The sequence below is a fragment of the Alternaria alternata genome, assembly GCF_001642055.1.
Source record: "Alternaria alternata strain SRC1lrK2f unplaced genomic scaffold CC77scaffold_39, whole genome shotgun sequence".
Classification (NCBI taxonomy): domain Eukaryota; kingdom Fungi; phylum Ascomycota; class Dothideomycetes; order Pleosporales; family Pleosporaceae; genus Alternaria; species Alternaria alternata.
The window spans coordinates 92,378-112,348 of NW_017306228.1; the positions used below are offsets into that span (position 1 = coordinate 92,378).

The following is a 19,971-nucleotide window of genomic DNA, read 5'->3' on the forward strand; positions in this document are numbered from 1 at the left end:
TAACAGAAGAGAGAAGGAAGGCAGCACTTGGCAGAACGTAATGGTCGGGATCTTGGAGTCGTCAATGAAAGCGAATATTAGCGAATGGGGAAGAATATGACGAAATTTTGGTATATAGTGCAGTGAAACGCCAGAAGCAGCAGCGGAAAAGCCCGTGTGCGCGAACAGGTGGGTCATAAGACGAGGCAGAAGCCCAAGAAGGCTGGGAGATGGGTCTCCTGACTATGTATCGTCGTGCTTGCGCGATCTTTCACTATGGTGGAATTAACGCTTTGTCCCAGACTTTCCAATAAAGAATAACCTCCTACCCAGTACAGTGACTCACTATCGTCACGTTTTCTCGAAAGAGCTGTATGTATACTATACCTATATACAGCATGCTCAATGCTCTGTATAGTCAATGATGGATGGTAGTCTCCTCGACAGCCCTTCGCACCATGTTCGTCTGACGTTAGCTGTATGCACAGTGCAACACACTCTGGGTGATTAGACTGAGCACCGCGAAATGACTGAATTTACATGAGGAAATGCGTGACATTAATCGAAACGAGGTGAAAGTGAAGATGAAACTGTGAGATCTTACGTAAAGAGGAGATGGTGAAAGAGAAGATATGCTGTGTCACAGATTCACACACCAGTGATGTTAGTGACGAGAGCATTTCGGATGCCACAGCAAGACGCGGGGAAGATGGGAAGAGACGGCATGGAGCAGATTGACAGAGCAGAAGTTGAAATACGGGGATGTCAGGGGACGCACTTGCTGCCTCAGTCAAGCCGGGTAGGCGGGTATCGCCATCGGGATCCGCCACGTTCCTGCCTTGGGCACCACCAGTCTCGCCTAATTTCCTCATATATTCTCCTAACTATCTGTGAGGACGTATGCGTCTGGAATGCACGTTCGATGTCAGTAAAATGGCAACGCAAGGGAGAAATGAAGAGCCAGAGGTAGGTGGCAGTCTCGCTCATCATACGCGCGTCTCCGCCAACAAGTCTGGCAAATACGGAACCGTCGGCACTCGAGCACTTGGACACATCCAGGGGCTCTTGAAATCAACACGCCAATGTATGGGGTGAAGATGCTGCGTCGGAAAACGGAAGGTTGTTAGAGGGATGCATGTGGAGTCTCCAGAAGAAAAAAAGTGGGCATGGGCCAGCCAGAACAACGTCGACTCAGGCACCACAGGTCTCGAACATCCAAACAAATTTACTCCGTGGGCATCGTAAGGCGCCCAGCATTTGCGTCGTTCGTGTTGCGGTACGGATCGATCGCACGTTCCAGTCAAGCTTCCCTCGTAAACTCGGTGCCACACAACAGGTGTGGCGTTCAGAATAGATAGGAAAGATGTCGCGTGTTAGCTATGGCAGCCCTGCTTGCACTGCGGCATCATCGGCGGTATAGTAATCAAGGCACAAAGCCTCCAGAACGATGCCTGAAGCCGCCCCCTTTTTCGACGCCAACGCCGCAGCGATGACGGGAACGCGCAAGCCCCAAGGAATGAGTCGAGATTTGTTCCTGCAGACAGGCCGCTTCCTGTGGCTTTCTGTGGCACAGGCGGCTTGGCTCAGTGCCGGAATCCGCGTTGGCGCCGTTGGTCTTACCGGCTTAGGCTAGCCGACGGGGCGGAATCGACCTTTCTCGTCGAAACTGGAAACGCTGCCCTCTATATCGAATCACCCCCATTCAAAGGATGCGAAATCAAGCTTGCGGCGCATGCATGATGTCTGTGGGGGCCGTGCTTTTACATCATGGGGGTCGATCGCCTATGAGCTTCGTGATCCTGGTGGCAGTCAGCGTTTTCCAGGGCTGACCTTTCGTTATCTTGTATATCTCTTTGTGCCCTGCGTCTCTTCTGCTGCGGCTCTGAGGTTCCTACTTACTACTAATTGCGCGTTCTGGTACCAGACGCCTACTACCTTTCTTTTCACGCAGGGCAACTTACATTAGTCACTCGTTATACCCAAACTTTATAATTACGCTAATATGAGGGTCTCGCAAATCCCCCTCCTCTTCACTACACTGGGTGCCAGCCTTGTGCTCGCTCAAGAACGCTGCGACGCACCCTCGCCAGGCATATACTGCAACTCCACGGAAATTCTCGCATACCACTCGGACGACTGCAAGCCTTTCCACGTCTTCATCTCCCGTGGCTCCGATGAGCCCTACCCGGGCCGTCTAGGCAACCTCACCTCGGAGATTTGCGCAGCAATTGGAGGATCAGAAGAGTGTGGTTACGAGGATGTCGAGTACCCAGCGAAGAGCACAGCGTGGGGACAAGGCGTTTGGTGTGATTCTGCGGGCAAGGGTGCGAAGAGCGGACAGGCGCAGATGAAGGCGTACAGCGAAAAATGCCCTGATAGCAAGTTGATTGTGTTGGGTTACTCGCAGGGAGGATCTGTGGCACAGGACATGCTTGGTGGAGGAGGAGGTTCTGTCTTCGCATGTGAGCAAGACATGAACCCGGCTCTAGACGCTACGTCGGCTCCCGGCTCTAATGGTACGTATCCTTGTCAATAACAAGCCACGCTCTACACCGGTTTACTAACCCTCCAACTACAGTCGTCGCAGCCGTAACCTTTGGCGCTGTTGTTCGTTCCAAAGACCAGAATTTCACTGTCGGTCGCGGCGTAGACTACGACGGCACCAGCGCGCGCAGCCCCGAACACCTTGAAGGCCTTCAGCAATACTCCGACGTCTTCCTGGACTACTGCCACTACGGCGACCCAATCTGCGCCGTCGGTTCCGAGCCCCAGGATGTAAACGAGCACCTGAACTATTTCGTCCAACACAACCCGGAAGTGATCAAGTGGGTAGTTGGCATGGCCAAGGCAAGCGGTGATGTGAGTGCGAAACCCAGCAAGCCCGTAATCAGCGCTTCTTCTTCCTCGACAAGTGTGGCGGCGAGACCCCAAGCCACGCCATCCGGATCCGCCACCCCCTCGCCTATTGCAACGACAACTGACGGAAACGAGAAGAGCGCACAAGCAACCACTACCGCTACAGGTGCTGCTAGTTCGCTGACTGCTACTCTCGGGTACCTGACTGCGCTGGCTTTGACCGTAGCTGTGTTCTTGTAGATATGATTATTCCATTGCAATACTCTTCTTCACGAGTGCTTGTACCATACAGCCTCGTTGCCTAGCATTTTGGATACCCCAAGCAAGGAGTAGGGAGCATACAACGAAGCATTGATATACATCGCGTATTGAATTCATCACAAGATAGACATGTAAATTTGAAAACTGAACATTGAACATTGAACATTGATTTCTCATGGTTATCAGGCCGTCATCGTCATTATATACAAAGGTTACCTGCTCGTGATAGGCTTTTGACCGAGAGGATCAAGAAATAGCAATATAACAAAGCGCCGCCAATGCAATGCATGTAACTCGTGTGAAACACAAACAAAAACTACAAAAGACCAATGGTCCTCTGCTTCATGGTCCTGACATCGACATTCTGCCAGCAGGCAGTGCTGAAAAGAGTGATGCAGTAGACGCACACAGCGGCGATAAGCATGTACTTTTGTGTCTGACCGTAGCTGAGGTTGATGGCATCACGAGTCGGGCTTCCAACAGGGTAGCTGTCCTGAACCTTGAAGCTGCCGTAGATACTGGCAAGGTCTGGCAAGGCGCTCGCGGGCAGGTTAGCTGCAAGGCGAGCTGGGAAGACACCGGTCCAGATGGCACCTGCAACGGTAGAGCCGATAGCGCTTCCGATGGAAATGATCATAGATTCCACGGCGAGGAGAGCAGGGAAGTCTTGCTGCTTGGATACGGCCATGAGAGTGGTTTGCTCGGAGGTAACCAGGACACCACCGCCAAAAGCGATGAAGATCATGCACATGACAATGTAGCCAATATTCTGGTCGGGTTGACGGAACTTGATCATGAGACCAACGCCGAGCATGGTAAGAGGTACACCGAAGAAGAACGAAAAGACCTTGAGCTTTCCGTAGTAACGTAGCACGATTCCGTAGATGATGCAAATGAAGCAGCTGCCCATGGTGTAGATGTTGGCGATCCATGTGGCGTGTACCTCACTCTGATCGAACAAGACGACGAGAAGAGAGTAGAAGTATGAGTCCCAGCAGTACCAGCCAACGTACAACGAACCAGCCATGGTGTACGTAAAGATGACGGTTCGGTTCTTTAGTAGTGGCCATGGAATGAAGGTGACCGGGGCACCCCACTTCTCCCACAGACCGAATGCAACAACTAGGAGTGCGCCGAATACGATGAAGCAGATGATGAGAGGCGACTTCCACTGCTCGGCCTGGTATGAGTAGATGTTGAAGGCTAGGAGGAAGAGCGAGAGTCCAGCGGCCAAGAGCAGAAGACCGACGGCATCGAATTCGCGAAGGTAGTAGGTAAGGGTTTGGATAAAGTTACCGCGGCTGGGGCGTGGTGCGATGAGACCCTGCTTGCGCGCCTTGCCTTCGTAGACAACAAACAGAATGATAAGAGGCGAGGTGACGATGGGGGCGATGATGGCAAAGATACCAAAAGCCCATCGCCAGCCGATGCCGCCATTAGCCGTAATGCCCTTGATGCCGTATCCGTAGATCCAGGTGGTAATGAGCCACGGAGAGGACGCATAGGAGATGAACAGGGCTCGGTTCTTCAACTTGGAAGTATCGGCGATGAAGACGGTGATGAAGAAGTCGATGCTGTTGGAACCAACGTAGAAGAAGGTCTGTGCCGCACAGTAGGCCTTGACGTTGTTACAGCTCGCCATCAGGATGAGACCGACGACGTAGATGGCTACACCCAGAGCGAGACCGAAAGGTCGGCCCCAGATGTTAAGGATCTTGGCATACGGGAGCTTCCAGATACCACCAACAATGGAGGAGATGACGGTAGTCAAAGCGGTCAGAGAGTGTTGCTGGAAGTCGCTGGTGACGTAGGGAGAGAGGGTGCTCGAAGTGCTGGATGCGTAGGCAGTGAAGAACTGAATGAACCACATCCTGGAGATTGTTAGTCCTATCTTGAGTATCGAGAGATCGTCCACTTACGCAATGTACGCTAGAATCAAGTCACGCTTCTTCCAGATCATTGAAGCCGCCTGAACTTGTTGCACACCAATCTCAGCAGTGGTATCAACCTTGTTCAGCTCTTCATCGGACTCTCTGCTCAACGCAGACTCCCTCGGGCTGCCGACCTTCTCATCGGGGCGAGCAACGTCCATGCTGGTGTGACCTTGGTAGGAAGCGGGCACGTCGGCAATGTCTTTGTTGTCAGCATTGGCAGAAGCAGCGCTGCCAGAGACCAATGCACTGCTGGTCAATCCCTTGAAGTTGAAACCCATCTTGGCAATCGTAGGCGTTGTTGCACACCAAAAGCGAGGGTTGTGATGGTTGGAGATGAAGAGATTGATAAGACAAGATGCCGCACGAGGTACAGGTTCATATACAGAAAACGCCGATCCACGCGGCTCCACTGCAGGGCATTGTCAAGACGCACCCGGTTGTCGGCTCCCTCGCAGCTGGGTGGGTAAATTGTTCGTGTGGACCGTCAAAACGGAAATGGTGGTGAATATCACGGTGCACCTGCCCGGCTAGTACCATGCACCAAAGCTTGTTCTTTTCCAGATGCAGTTAAACCCCCGGGATTAAGCATTTTCAAGCATGATCCAGACGGCCTCCAAATCTTATCTCGATAATCAGCCGGCATCAGCGGCCATCTAGAGCCAATGACAGTCTGCGGTGGCGTGACGCGTGGGTTATCAGATGAAAATTTTCGATCTAATCATTATCTGATCAAAACCCGCAAGCCACGACGCCTACTCGCACCATCACGCTCTGCTCCGTCATGCCTTCGTAAGGCGGGGGTACCGAGGGCAATAATGGCCTGTTAGCTTGCGACCACGGAACTGCCGATGGTGCTCCCAACACTCGATAGCCGCCGAATACTTGGTGGAGCTCTTCGGGGTTTCTGCAGAATTTGCTCCATACTCGTACCGTGGTGGCGGGACGACAGATACAGAAACAGCGAAGTGGGTTGAAGGAGCGGAAGAAAAGGTACAAAGGGGATAAAATGTCTTCGAGAAGCTGGGCTTTGCAGGCATTTTGTTCCTACCTTCATCTGCATCCAATCGCATCTAATCGACACTGCTGCTGCGATGAACGGATTCAAGGGTCTGGCATCTTGGCACAAGTGGGGTTGTGATTCGGGGTTGCTCGTCCGAGACTGCTAACGGCGGCTGATACTTCTTCCTTGGGTCCCGACAATATGAAAAGGCCTCTTTGGACCCACGCATCCATCGCCCTCGGGACTGAATTAGATGTGATGCGTCGCCGCGCGGTACCGCGAAGCACAAGAGGATGAATGTACCGCAAGTCGATGTCCAGGTACAGTGCAACCCCATCCTACATGAGTCATGCCAGTGGCGGTCCGTCGGACTGATCCAGACATGCGCGCGTAGCTTTCTTGTCACCTGTAATTGAATGCGTACGTCTGCATTGACGTGTACACAGTGCTAAGAGTAGTGTGTGCTTCTTGTGTTCCTCTGGCAGTTCATTTGTTGCTTCCCCTGCATCGTGTAGCTTCCGCATGCAATTACCACGACATCTGTACTCCAGAGTACACCAACGTTATGTATCGGGCCGCAAGTACCAAGGCGTACACCTTGGGATCACCGCTGATGTCAAGCGCCATGCAGTATGAGGTGTAAGCTTCTTGAGTGGGTGAGTCTTGACGATCAGGTGGAACTGTGGAGCTTCCAAGAAACCGCTTAGGCAAGTTTGCAAACTGGAGAGCCGGTTTGCGCTTCATACCTCACTTGTCGTTCTTGAGATCTCCTTGATAGTTTACATTCAGCAATGTGCTTGGCTTGTAGAGACAGCTCCTGTCTAGCGTCTCAAATCTGCCTATGAGCCCCATACGCTCACTTGACCTTTCTCAATCCACCTCTCCGTCTCCTTCTCTGGTATCCTAGTGAATAAGATACTTCGCAAAGTCCAGCTTCTCCCTCTGCCTCTTCTCCGGCGAGTGCTTCGTTGCGGAGACGAAGTCCTCGCGAAAGCTAGGGCACAAGCCGAGGAAGAATGACCATCGTTCTCGATCCGTGTGGTCGATGATGGTGGCATCCCCCCAGTTGCGAACGAAAACATCCTGGAGAAGTTGTTGCAGCTGCGATGAGCCTTCCGCAAAGCTCTCCTTGTGGAGCTGGAAGATATAGGCTAGCAGTGCTGGCGTCAGCGGTTGCGAGAGAGGTCTAGAGAAAGCTTTAAAGAGACGCTTGATGGCATAGTTCTGGAAGTTCTTCGCACGTAGGGTGGCGCCAAGTTCCCAGCTGGCAACGGCTGCCTTGATGGGCCAGTCTACTGGAAGTTCAGGCGGAAGGTCGATCACCAGAGGAGCGGATAGCAAAGTCAGGCTCCTGTCGAACGACCACGTGAGACCTTCCTTTTCCTGGTATTTTCGAGTATACAACCACTGAATGAGCAAGTCGAAGATCTCGAGGGGATGTTCAGGCCCAAGATCGTATGTGCGAGAATTTTGCCACTTGAATTCATCGCACTCACTTTCCATCAGCGCTATGTGGACTGACCGGAGTGACTCTTTCTTGTGGGTAGGGTCGTCTGAATGCCCGATTCTGATGATACAGACTCCTCTATCCGCCGGACTGTAAATAGGTGCAATTAGTGATAGCCTTTTGATATCTTCTGCGACAGCTCTTACCTTCCAACCAGCTTCTCACCATGAGCGCATTCTTCTAGCGCAGCGGGACTCTTAAACCCAGTCGCCATACCCATCTTGGAATGTACGAAGTTGGTAGAGATTGGGGATACGAGGAAAGAGAGTTAGGGTAGTAGGCAGCTGGTAAGTGTTGACAAGGCAACATCGTAAGGTGAGCGAAAGTCTGGAGCTCACCTCCTCGACAAGTACAAGACTCATCGATCACCAGTTTCGCACACTAATCTCAGATGTTAAGAGCGCTTTACGCCTTAACCTGCATATTCGTTTGTCTGTCGAGCCATCTATAGAAATATCGAGGTAACATCCAAGAGCACTGCGATGGTGCTCATCCTTCCGGAGATGTCGAATTCAGTGCGTTCTGGTTAGTAAAGACTATCGTGTTGATGGCCGTCTATAACACGTACACGACGGATGAAGCAATGTAAGGAAGCTTCGAAAACGGTGTCACGGAGATACAGCGGATTGATTGTCTGCTCGGGTGAAGTGAAAGCATCAGTACATCTCCAGATCCCAACGGATGACAACGTATAGCATTCTGTTCAGCCACAGATACATACCACGGTAGAGCGTAGCGAGAAGGGTTCTGAGGTCACCTGAAGAAACATAAGCCCGTTACTGTAATGCGCAACATGACCAACTCATGCTGACATTGCTCTCCAACATTACTCGCCCACTGGCATCATGAGAGAACGTATCGTAGCGGGAAGAAGGGCGCCTCATAACTCAATGTTTGCCACCGTTATCGACTCCAGTTCGCGGCTTCCAAGGTTCTTCTTAGCTTGTAGCCACAATCTGCGCAAATGCTCTGCACCAAGGACGGATCCTAGCTGTAAAATGACCACTAGTCACTCTTCGCCCCATGTGTGGTTCTTTCACACAGGACTTCTGGTCCAGACTCCATGGCCATGCTTGGCTTGTAGCCATAACTTGCGCAAAAGAACGCTCAACGGTATCACTGTGGAGAGAGGTTGGGCCGCTAAACCCCACTCTCGCAATATACGGGGTCACGTTTACTTTATGCGCGCGCAAAGCGCTTGGAAAACAAGACCACCGGTAGAAATATGAAGGTGCAAGATATTGCTTTTGTGACAATAGGACCGAGAATGACGTGGGGTCAATATGCCGTCAACATGTTGGCATTGGTTGGTAACACCATCGTTGTCATGAGACATGGATGTCACTTCCCACGGAGTTACTCTGCATGTGAGTTACTTATACGGAGCGTCTCCGATTGGTCGAGTTGACATTGTAGCGGTGCTGTTACCTGGCTGTTGGCATACCATCAAGAGCGATCTATGTTCTTCCCGCAGGAATAGTTATCTGCTTGCTGTTGCGTACAAGCACATGCTGGCTTGTCACAACATTTTGCAATTCAAGGTTTCTGGTGTTGCCATCATTTGTAAAATGGAAATATCGCCTTCTTAGTCAGATGCCACAGTACAAGGTTAATACTAAATTCATTCGCAATATCGCAGTCATAATAGGGTATCTAATCGTTCAAAATCCAGCGCAGTCGTTCCATCCAGCACCATCTACGCACAACAACCGGTCGGCCCTGCCGCCTCGATCGAAGAACGTCTGTCATCTTTCTCGCTGACCTGGCCGTATGGTATCCTAACCACCATCCAGTCGCACAAGAACTTGCCCAAAACAGCTCCTAGTATGATCGAGATGAAGATGTATCCGTTGAAGTGCATAACCAACAACATGATGATGTACGCGAGACCGAGAATCAAGCCATGTAACGAGGCGCGAACAAGTTGTTGTAGTGCCGAGGCACGGAAGGTGGCGTGTTGTGTTCCGAGAGTCGAGGTGGGGCCGTCGCAGCAGTTGGCGGGCGTGGCAGCGGCGAGCGCAGCTTGCTGTGCGTTGAGTTGTCGTTGGAATTGGCGAAGGAGAAAGGCATCGTATTCGGTGCTGACTCGTCGCAGGAATTCAAGAGTAACGACTAGGAGAGCAGCGCCGATGCAGCTTGCGGCCATCATGGCGTTGTTCGTCACGTGCCATGATTCGGAAAGGAAGCATGCGTCTACTACACGCCAGTTCCATAGCATCTAAGAAACGTCAGTGATGATGTTATATCGCGGCGATGTGAATTGCAGACCTCTGTGACGCAGGTGCTGTTACTCGAGGACATTCCGGACATTCCTGACATTCCGTGCATGATGGGCGGCGTTGTTCGTGTTCCGAGGTTGGTTCGTAAAGTTTGGAGCGACGTCTGTCAGGAACTGAACCGTGGAAGAGGGTATGTCAAAAAATGATATAACAACCGTCAAACTGGACCCTGCGGCTATAGATACCGCGACATAGATATGTAGGATCGAGTTACCGTCTCACTGCAGTCTGGCCCGCGCAGGCATGCCGGCAAACTCGCCGGAAATTATGGGGGAACTTGCTCAAACACTCTCGCACTAGCCTCTTCAATCGATCCAAGAGTGCGGGAGCCGCTTAAAGACCCGCCTAAGCTTCGCAGCCCACTTCTCGAATCCTTGGCCCATCTTTTTACGAAACGTGCTCACCATGTTTCCGGTGTGTTACAGTTCGCCTGCGGTAGTTCATATAGATATGCGGTCCGCGCACCGATTCGAGACATGTAGCACGCATCGTCCATTAAATCTTTTGCCCAGTCGTTTTGTCTGCTAACCAGCGACTTATCGGCCATGGACTCCAAAATGCTCGTCCCGCGTGTCCACATCCAGAATTACTCTGAGGCGAGCGCTGTCGAGCCGCATTGGGGTTACGCAGATCGCCTTGTACCTTGCACCAGCGACCCTGGTTCTTGCGAATACCTCGACGTTGTCTATCGCAGCCATGACATTGGCATGTATTACACCGGAATCATATGGGCGACCATTGGCGCGATCCTCTTGGTGTGGGGCGTCGGCCGACATTTCGCGCGCTCGCAGCCATCAGGCGTGCAATTACCAGCAGAAGCAGGAGAAGGGATACCACAAAGACGCAGCGCATTCGAGCGACTCCAACGAGCGATTCCATCATACGCACGACAATATCTCCTGCCCGACGCAGCCCGACCGATCTTTGGACGTGTGACACGCACACAGGTCCTCACTCTGGTAGTCTTGACTGGTTACCTGACTCTTTTCTCGTTCATTGGCATCGTTTACAAGAAATGGATTACGCCTGTCAAGAAGATGCCCGGCGTCTACAACACACGTAGCAGTCTCGGACCGTGGTCAGACCGTGTTGGTGTCATCGCATATGCTCTTACACCTCTCTCCGTCATGCTTTCGACGCGCGAGTCTATTCTGTCGCTGGTAACTGGTCTGCCATATCAGAGTTTCAACTTTCTCCACCGTTGGCTTGGATACATCATTTTCGCCCAATCAGCTCTTCATACTATTGGCTGGTGTGTCATTGAGCTTCGCCTGTACCAGCCCCAACCAACTGTCGGTGCGGAATGGATCGTCCAAGAGTACATGATCTGGGGACTAGTCGCGATGATCCTCTTGACTATTCTTGTCCTGCTTTCTACCCCATGGGCCATCCGAATCACGGGCTACGAATTCTTCCGCAAGGCTCACTACGTTCTCGCCATGGTGTACATAGGCGCCTGCTGGGGCCACTGGGAGCAACTGAAGGTCTTCCTTCTACCAGGACTTCTCGTTTGGGGCATCGATCGCGCCATCAGGCTTGCTAGGACAGCTCTGCTCCACTACAACTTTTTGCCATCCGGACACATGGGTTTCCGTGCTGCTTCCGCGAACATTGCGCTTTTCAAGGACGATGTCAATGGCGATGTAGTTCGTTTGGATTTTGACCACCCTCAGGATGCCTGGGCTGTCGGTCAGCACTTCTACCTCACGTTCCCCGAAAGCTCCATCTGGCAATCTCATCCATTCACCCCAATCAGCCGTCCGGTTTTCGGTGCTGACGCTCAGAGGCATTCTTATATCTTCCGCGCCCGCGGTGGTGAAACAAAAAAAATCGCAGACCTTTCTATGAAGCGCATTGCCAATATGGCGAGCCACCAAGAGTCTCATGAGAGCTTGATGGCTGATGCTCGTCTCAACGTAGTCATGACTGGACCCTACGGCGAGCGTACCATGCGTGGCCTCGCTTCCAGCTCCAACATTCTGTGCATCGCTGGTGGTACTGGTATCGCATACGTTCTTCCCGTGCTACTCGACCTCGCTTCAAGCTCACAGTCGCCTGATCGCCACATGACGCTCATCTGGAGTATACGCCGAAGAAGCGATATTGACTGGGTTGGCCCTGAACTCTCTACCCTCAAGCGAAAATGCCGAAACCTGCGAACTGGTATTCACATTTACGTTACCCGCGCCGCGGAAGAAGCCAACCTTGATCTTACTGTTTCAGAGAAGGCAGCGCCCAACGAATGCTCCAAGGAGATCAACCCTGCCTCAAGCTCCGACTCTTCGTCTGCTGATGCATCTTCAGCCTTGTCTGTTCACGGCGTGTCAAAGTCGGAATTGGGTCTTAACCACATCCAGGCCAGACCTGACCTTGACGCTCTCGTGACAGACTTTGTTGCTGGCACCGTACGAGGAGGCACTGAAGTATTTGCTTCAGGACCTGGTGGAATGATTAGCGATCTTAGGCGGATAGTTGCAAAGACCAACAAGGGTGGCGAAGTATGGAAGGGAGATGACCGGTGGGACGTAAGATTGACGTGCGACGACCGTTTAGAGTGGTAGTTTCTTTTAGCTCGATACCCCAAATGCATTGTTTTCAAGTTCAATCAAGTCTTCTCTGCATCGTGCCTTTCTACCATTACGATCGTTGAGCTTGCAAGCAGAGCAGGTGAGGTGGAGATAGGGCAACTTGTGTTGAAGGCCTGTGCGCTGGTTGGCTTGCTAATCACAATCCCGGGCGGGTTCGCGTCTTAGCGCGCATTTCGACATCGAGCCAACGCGAGAAGGCTCCAGTTATTCGTATGAGCAGCAACGAGAGCTGGCCGAGCGCCCGTAATGAATCTTTTGGCGGCGCAAATAGCTATGGATATCGCTCGAATCAACGTTGGTGCAATGCGCGGTCGTGATGCGTAACACGATGGTAAAAAAGTCGTAGAAGCTGGTGGACTTCGGCACAATTGCCCTGCTGACTAAAAGACGCGCTAATGGCCGATGTGACGTTTGCTCAGTTTGTCGTCCAGGGCGGCGACTTCTTACGCGATACACAAACATCTTTCCTATTGTACATGCATTTATCTAGGAGTTGTTAGAAGCGTAGAGTACCGGTGGGCCAAAGACCGTTAAAGTCGTGCCAGCCAGGCACTCGGATTTAGGCCTCTATCTCCGAACCCCACATCGTCACCACTTGGACCCTTATTTGTCTCCGCTCAGCAGCTTGATATACAACTGCTTCCGACGGTCTATACCTCGCAAGGGCAGCTATGACTGAATTGTTGGACCTGTGTTACGACGTGCTGATCAGGATCTTGGAGGAACTACATCCTGCTGATCTTGCTGCATGTGCGCAAACCAGCAAAGGTTTCAATGAGTTCCTCAAGAAGAACAAACCGCTCTACAAGACCCTATACCTCAAGCATTTTGTATGGTTGGCTATCTGCTGGTGTGGCGAGTCATGGATTTTGACGTTGTGACAGGACGACCCTCGAAGGCGAAGACCGACCGATCCCGAGCCGGAATGGGTAGGAGCATTGCAGAGAGTGGTGAGGTGTCAAAAGGTGCTGGAGTCAGCCAACAATGATCTCAAGGTATACCCACACTGGTGTTATCGTCGAAAACTGCTAAGAATCATTAGAAAGACGAGTTTACATTCGTTGCAACCACTGTCAGTGAACTTATAGCCACTATGGCGCGGGATGAGTACGGCATCACTCGCAACCAACGATTCGTGACAGACCTGTTTCAACATATCGAACAGAACCATAACGCCTTTCTGTGCCGTTCTTCGATCTTTGGTCGCACTAGGTCAGCAAAACGGAAATCAGCCGAGGACGAAGAAAGTCGACAGTTGAGCGCAAGATTACACAGTCTGTTCGGCTTCCCTCCATCCAACGCCGGAAAGATTGATCTATCGATGAATACATTAGCCAGATCGCGAGTGTACGACCTACGGAACTATACCGATAAAAACGAGTGGGGTCCTTTCCGCAATGATGGAACCTGGCGAGTAGACTGGGAGATGATCGAAAGCATCATGATAGTCATCGGACACAACTCCTGCTTCTGTGCTCATGCTGTCTCAAATCGTCTGCGACCGCCATGGTTCGGTCCCCTTGATGGCGTTATTCCAGTAGCGAATGGTCGTATAGGCCATGAAGTATCGAACTATACGGAAATCATACAGCAACCAGACATTCCGCTCAGGATGAAGGACCCGTACGGAGCAGAAGGCATTTGGGCGCGTGTAGGTTCTCGCCCAACTAGGAGTTCAACCATTTCTCTAATTACATCTAGATCGTCTGCTTTCTCGACTACAATGACTTGTACAATTACAACTTCAGCTCTGATGCGATGAAAGTGCCCTCCGACGAGCCGCGCGGCGCACTCGATACCGATGAAGCTATTAGACATATCGTCATGGATCTGCGTGTCACAGACGTCACAGCACCAGGGCCCTTCGATAACCCTACCTTGCCAGTTGTGCACTTCAAGGGTGTAGCCAAGTCCGTAGATGCTCTCTGGGATCCTAATGCCAACTCTGGTATCCGCGGTACTGTTCGGTTGACACAGGAGGGTGAAGTGCGCTGGGAGACCATCTCGGTATTCCAAGGGTAAGTACAAAGTACACTGCTTGTGACCTGGACAGAGTATTACTGACGTTGCGACAGCGGTGAGGAGAGGTGGCGCAGTGATGGTATTCAGGTTGGCGGGCTGCGCTGTCCACGCGGTGTTGTGGGAACTTGGTTCGACAAGGACTTCGACTTACATGGTCCTGCTGGGCCGACAGCTTTCTGGAAAGTTGGAGAAAGACCCGCGGATTCAGAAGATGAAGAAAGCGACTCTGAGGATGGAATTTGGGGTACAGCGTAACTAACTACTTAAGACAACACGCGAAGAAGCAGGTATGCCTTGCTACATTTCAATATATCTCCATGTCAAAGCAGTTGCTGGGAAACCTTCCACCTGGACATCTCTCGTTTCCCCAGGCACTAGGTCGAACCCGTTATCACTTAGATGCGAACGTGGATTCTCGGCGAAGACGAAGCCCTTGACTGGCTTCGCAGCAGAGACAGAAATAGTCTTCTTGTCTTCCGAGTAGCGCAACTGCACACCTGGATCGCTAAAAGACAAATACTTGATGGGTTCTGGCCAGGCTATATCGCTGGCAGCATACTCGCCATTGATACTCAACGTCGCATGGATGACGAACGGATCGGCTTTCGATGAATCAAAAGGCTCATTTGGATGTTGTACGTGGTTGATTTGGGCGACATGGTCAACCAAGACGTTAGTTATTCCGTTGGCCGCGACCTGTACTGTAGCAGAAGCCCTCGTGCCAATTTCCTCGCCTGTCTTGATGGAGATATAGCGTACGGTCACAACACCGTCAACCTCTTGCAGGGTACTATTGGCAATCCAGACATCGTGTTCGACATCCTGCCATAACTTTCGCATGTCGATATGTCCTGTGTCGCGCTGCCACAGTTCATCAGCTGGTCGCATAGTCCAGCTTTGGTACTTGCGCTGCACACCGATAGTGATAGGGCGCATCGTACGCTTGATAGCGTAGAAGGCTGGTTTAGGGACGCCATGAATGTCTGTAACAGACCAGGACATAGTCTGCCAGCAATCGTTTAATTGCCATACCAATACACCTCCGCACTTGCGATCGCCAGGCGTATTCCATTGACGGCGCCAGGACTTGTAAGCCCACGTCAATGCATCTGATTGCATAACCTGGGTGAGATGAGCGAAGTTCTCCAAATCGTACCTGATACGGAAATTCTCAGCGAGGTAGCTGATGAGCCGTCGCTCATGACCGATGGCTTTGTTGTGAAAGTCCATCACCATCGAGCCTGGGTAGAGGTCTTCTTTACGGGTGATGCATGATTCGAGAGTAGATACGTGGGGATATGCCTCCATTCCGAACTCAGAGACAAATCGTCCGCCCAGATCAGGCAATCGCTGATAGGGCTCCATAGTACCGTGCCAAACGTTCCACTGATGAATATCGCCAATTGTAGGGTCAACTCTCAAGACGGTGGACTTGCCGTTTCCGAATGGTGAACTGGGGTGATACAGTACATTTGAACATTCTTGTTTCACCACGTTTGGGAGAAGATATTCGTAGATGTACCGTGCTGGAAAGTCGGTCTTGAGCCAAGAGTCTGGATCCTTATCGTCAGGGTCATACTGCAGCCCGTATCGCTCCACGATCTGGTAATCTTCGTTGTTGCCCGCCCATATCACTACACTTGGATGGTTTCTCAAACGTCTGACATTTTGTGTCGCTTCCAGTTCCACACTCTTCAAGTACTCCGGGTAGGCTGGATAGTTTGCACACGCGAACATGAAATCCTGCCATATCAATACACCATATTCGTCAGCGGCATTGTATAGTTCATCGTCTTCGTATATGCCACCTCCCCAGATCCTGAGCATGGTTTGGTTGCCATCAGCACAGAGCTTGGCCCAAGCACGGGAATCCCTTGGGGAGGGGCGCGTGAGAAACGCGTCGCCGGGTATCCAGCATGAACCTCCACAAAAGATATCGATGTCGTTGATACGGAAATAAAACGACGTACCGTACGAATCTGGCTCTGTGATTAGTTCGGCGCGGCGAAAGCCAAACTGTTGAGAGATGTCATGAATCGGAGACGGATGGTCCGGTGCAAAGGCCTGAATCTTGATGGTGTAGAGAGATTGTTGACCATAGCCTCGCGGCCACCACAGCTCAATGTCATTGATGGCCATGGTAGCTTCTGCGAGGCCCGACTGATCATCGGTGCTGACGTCAATCTTTTGTTCTGCCACAGCTTCGAGACTGTCCTTTTTGAGGATTGTGAAACCTATAGCAGCGACAACACCTTCCCAACCGACCTTAACTTTGACCTCCGCCGATTTCAAATTTTGCGACAGCTCATACTGCACCCCTGGGCTTGAAAGCTGGCAGGACCATGTCTCAATCGAAACCGGCTTCCAAGGACCGCATGCCATGAGGACAGGACCCCAGTCCCATCCCCAATGGAACTGCGCTTTGCGAACAGGCCCTCTTGAGATTTCCGTTTGATGTACGATGAAGCGGTGCTCTTTGTGCTGTTCCACTAGCTCGCGACCCTTTTTGCGCGCTGACTCGAAAACGATTTCCAAGACATTCTCGTCCAACTCAAGTCTGCCTGAGACGTCGACCTCATGCTCGACAAACATGTTGTCAGACTCTAGGACCTTATGCCCATTCAAATAGACAGAAGCAAAGGTATCCAGACCTTGGAAACGAAGTCTGGTGACTGTGTTTGCAGTCCCGTATTCGGAAGGCGCAGCGAAGATGGTGCGGTACGTCCATGTCTCGTCGCCAACCCATTGTACTGCAAGCTCGTTGAGATCGTTGAAAGGGTCTGCGATCTTTTCGTTCTTGAGAAGGTCACGGTAGATTTCAGTCGGTACATCGCGGGCCGGTAAATACGCGTGAGTAGAAGAGCGATCGCCTTGCTTGAAGGTCCAGCCCGTCTTTAGCAGAGTTGAGGTATGCGGGACTAGCGTCATGATTGTCTTTTGTGAGCTAGGAGTAGGGTTGTGCGTTGCAAGAGTTGAATGACGAAGGTTCGGCGACTTTTAACCCGCGATCGCAGTTGCTAATCGGGTAGACGCGTGCGGGGTGGTCCCCACGCTTTCGCCCTGTAGACGCATGGGTAAGCACAGTCATACGATCGGCACGCCATAGAGCAGTTGCGAGTGAGACAAACATGGTGTTATTGTGCGAATGGCATACTGGTACTACCAACAGACTGCATTGAAGCTGATTGTCCACGAATTGTAGTCTATGTGCTGCTCAGAATTTCAAAACCTACAAGATCTGGTGCAAATGAGTCTCCATAGCCTCTGAACTCAACCATATTCTCTGTGCCTTCAACGAACCCATCAACCTCGATGTGAAGTCGCAAACTTTCCTGCCAGTCGCCGCCAGAGAGTGGGAAGGCCCATCTCTTTGCCTCAGCGCCATTGACCGCGATCGTCATGTTTCGTGTATTGTCGCCCCATTCCCAAGCAGTAGTAAAGGCGTATTCATAGTTGACGAAGTCGACCCCTACGAGGTTCTTACCGGCGGAAGGAGCGCTGACATTGGAGAAGATGACGCTACTGCTACGATCGATGTACTCTATCTTTGAGCCCGTGGGAAGGCATGTTCCGCTCGCACACGAGAACACGTGCGCTGGTCCAGAGAGCGAAGCGTTGGTGGCAGAGTTATAAGAGCCTGATTGGAGCGGAGCAGCTTCGACAATGTTAGATAGAATCCATAGTCGCAGTTCATGCCCAGCCAGATCTACCGTCTGAGTGCCAGACAAAGCACCAGCGTCCTTCGCAGCCCAAACATCGCGCGCATCGACCGAAGCTATACCTAGTGATGCGAGGTCGAAGTTTACGCTTTGGGAGTCATTCTTCCAGTTCGCGACTCCTAGTACCATTCTTGATCCCGAGAGCTTCCCCATCCATATATCCCACTCTTCTTCAGTGTCGCGACGGACCAACATTGCCTGCTGAGCAAGAGCATCTTGATTGATGGCAATAACTTCTTTGTTTTCCATGATGGCCAAAGAGCTCTGACTAATGCGCTCTGGGTCGAGTGCGGCGCCGATGATAAGAGGCGACTTATTGATTGCCCACATCCCGAAGTGAAAACGCTCTTCCTCTTCTGATAGAGCATTGAGACCGACGCTTGGATTGTCAGCGAGAAACTATGAGTGCACGGAGCTTTACTCACATCAACATGTCCATGTCTGCAAACGCACCAACAGTCGTGTGCCGAAAGTACGGCACGACTTGATTCGTGATGCGCCAGATGCTGCGCCACGCGTTGTAGATGTCGTTGCTGATTCGCCATGTGTTGCCAATTTCAGCAGCCCAGTCTCCAACATCGGTACCGATCCCCCACTGGCAAACGTAGTAGTGAATGTCACGATCTACTGCTTCCAACTCGGCCGCCATATGTTGGAAGCGTGCCGGAGACTGCGACTCAGCAGAGCTGGAGTCGACCATGGTGGTATTGGAGGTAGAATAGCAGTTATCATACCTTCGCGTTGTTAGCAAGGTGCGCAATTCCAACTGGAATCGTTCTACTGGATCATACTTCAAGCTATCTCCTCCCCACTCAGCAAAGCTTTCAGCATCTAGCTGCTCAAATCCCAGACTCGCAGGCAGCGCTTCTGATCCACATTGCAGGTACCCAGCGCCAGAGTAAAGACCGAAATCCAACCCCAGACCATGGATGAAGTCGCCAAGTGCTTTACCACCCGATGGAAAGAGGGTTTCATTCCATTGGAGTTTACCCTCAGCATCGCGGTCTTCAGAGGGCCAGCCACAGTCGACTGTTACGAAGTTGTAGCCAGCCTTGTCAAGTCCGAGGTCGATGAGTCCTTGTGCACTTGTTCTAATCTTATCTTCAGAGGGCAAACAGTTCCAGGTGTTGTACGAGTTCCATCCCATAGGAGGTGTGGGTGATCTGACCGTTCTGGCTGCAGCTTGCAGGGCGAGGCATGCCGAAAGGATAAGTGTAGTAGCCATCGTGACGAGACTTTACCGCAGAGAACAGTCAACGCGCATACTCATATTCATGGTACCATGACGAGCTTAATATCCGGTGGTCACTTTGCTGCACGCTCGATGACCTCACGGCAAACAGCGCTCCCTTGCCATGAACCGGGCGACGGAGAAATTGGTCGCGATGCATCAAGTCCCACCTCTTGGCCTGCATCGTCTGATATAGCGCTAAAATACGAAGTAGCGATCGACAGACATACGAGATGTCCAGGGATGGTGGGATTGTACTTCGGGCTTGGGTGAGGAGAAGGTCGGGCGTTTGCCCGTGAAGAAGCTCTGGGCGTCCTGAGCCGGGGACGGAAGCCATACCCCGCTGAACTCCGCGCCGCCAGCCTTGTCCGCACTTGTACCAGCGCGATCCACTAGCCTCGGCGTTATATCAAAACAGGCCGCGAGAACACTTCCTGCGCAAGCGGACGATATCGAATTGAGCAAGCATGCAGACGCATCCAAGAGTGAAACCGTTGGGACGTCGCCTCCCCTCGAATACACGTCGTTCATGCGCTTGTAGCGACACCAGCTACAGCTGCTACTGGGTCTGGTAGCCATCACGTAGCCCTTGACT

At 51.8% G+C, this 19,971-nt stretch overlaps 7 protein-coding genes across 7 annotated transcripts; 3 read left to right on the forward strand and 4 right to left on the reverse strand.

The window, feature by feature from the left end:
- The first annotated feature begins 1,681 nt into the window (after positions 1 to 1,681).
- CC77DRAFT_1026430 (alpha/beta-hydrolase) lies at positions 1,682 to 3,303 on the forward strand. Its single transcript, XM_018526258.1, has 2 exons — positions 1,682 to 2,495; positions 2,558 to 3,303. The coding sequence occupies exons 1-2, from the start codon at positions 1,982 to 1,984 to the stop codon at positions 3,073 to 3,075; spliced, it is 1,032 nt and encodes a 343-aa protein (XP_018379118.1). The 5' UTR covers positions 1,682 to 1,981; the 3' UTR covers positions 3,076 to 3,303.
- Positions 3,304 to 3,412: 109 nt separating this feature from the next.
- Positions 3,413 to 5,308, reverse strand: CC77DRAFT_950343 (siderophore iron transporter mirB; the record flags this gene model as incomplete). The annotated part of the gene is made up of 2 exons (XM_018535313.1): positions 3,413 to 4,967; positions 5,016 to 5,308. 2 exons carry the CDS (start codon positions 5,306 to 5,308, stop codon positions 3,413 to 3,415), a joined length of 1,848 nt encoding a protein of 615 aa, XP_018379119.1.
- Positions 5,309 to 6,933: 1,625 nt separating this feature from the next.
- CC77DRAFT_1014608 (hypothetical protein) lies at positions 6,934 to 7,757 on the reverse strand (the record flags this gene model as incomplete). The annotated part of the gene is made up of 2 exons (XM_018523905.1): positions 6,934 to 7,627; positions 7,684 to 7,757. 2 exons carry the CDS (start codon positions 7,755 to 7,757, stop codon positions 6,934 to 6,936), a joined length of 768 nt encoding a protein of 255 aa, XP_018379120.1.
- Positions 7,758 to 9,108: 1,351 nt separating this feature from the next.
- CC77DRAFT_1026434 (hypothetical protein) lies at positions 9,109 to 9,967 on the reverse strand. Its single transcript, XM_018526259.1, has 2 exons — positions 9,806 to 9,967; positions 9,109 to 9,755 (listed from the first exon to the last, which is right to left on the reverse strand). Exons 1-2 carry the CDS (start codon positions 9,863 to 9,865, stop codon positions 9,234 to 9,236), a joined length of 582 nt encoding a protein of 193 aa, XP_018379121.1. The 5' UTR covers positions 9,866 to 9,967; the 3' UTR covers positions 9,109 to 9,233.
- Positions 9,968 to 10,361: 394 nt separating this feature from the next.
- Positions 10,362 to 12,377, forward strand: CC77DRAFT_950335 (ferric reductase; the record flags this gene model as incomplete). Its single annotated transcript, XM_018535312.1, has 1 exon — positions 10,362 to 12,377. The coding sequence occupies one exon, from the start codon at positions 10,362 to 10,364 to the stop codon at positions 12,375 to 12,377; it is 2,016 nt and encodes a 671-aa protein (XP_018379122.1).
- A 457-nt stretch (positions 12,378 to 12,834) lies between these two features.
- On the forward strand, positions 12,835 to 14,702 carry CC77DRAFT_604979 (hypothetical protein). Its single transcript, XM_018532432.1, has 5 exons — positions 12,835 to 13,234; positions 13,289 to 13,399; positions 13,447 to 14,055; positions 14,106 to 14,422; positions 14,480 to 14,702. Exons 1-5 carry the CDS (start codon positions 13,076 to 13,078, stop codon positions 14,679 to 14,681), a joined length of 1,398 nt encoding a protein of 465 aa, XP_018379123.1. The 5' UTR covers positions 12,835 to 13,075; the 3' UTR covers positions 14,682 to 14,702.
- CC77DRAFT_976735 (glycoside hydrolase) lies at positions 14,292 to 19,677 on the reverse strand. The gene is made up of 5 exons (XM_018535951.1): positions 18,937 to 19,677; positions 18,571 to 18,879; positions 17,656 to 18,524; positions 17,408 to 17,579; positions 14,292 to 17,370 (listed from the first exon to the last, which is right to left on the reverse strand). The coding sequence occupies exons 1-5, from the start codon at positions 19,368 to 19,370 to the stop codon at positions 14,724 to 14,726; spliced, it is 4,431 nt and encodes a 1,476-aa protein (XP_018379124.1). The 5' UTR covers positions 19,371 to 19,677; the 3' UTR covers positions 14,292 to 14,723.
- Between the last annotated feature and the right edge of the window lie 294 nt (positions 19,678 to 19,971).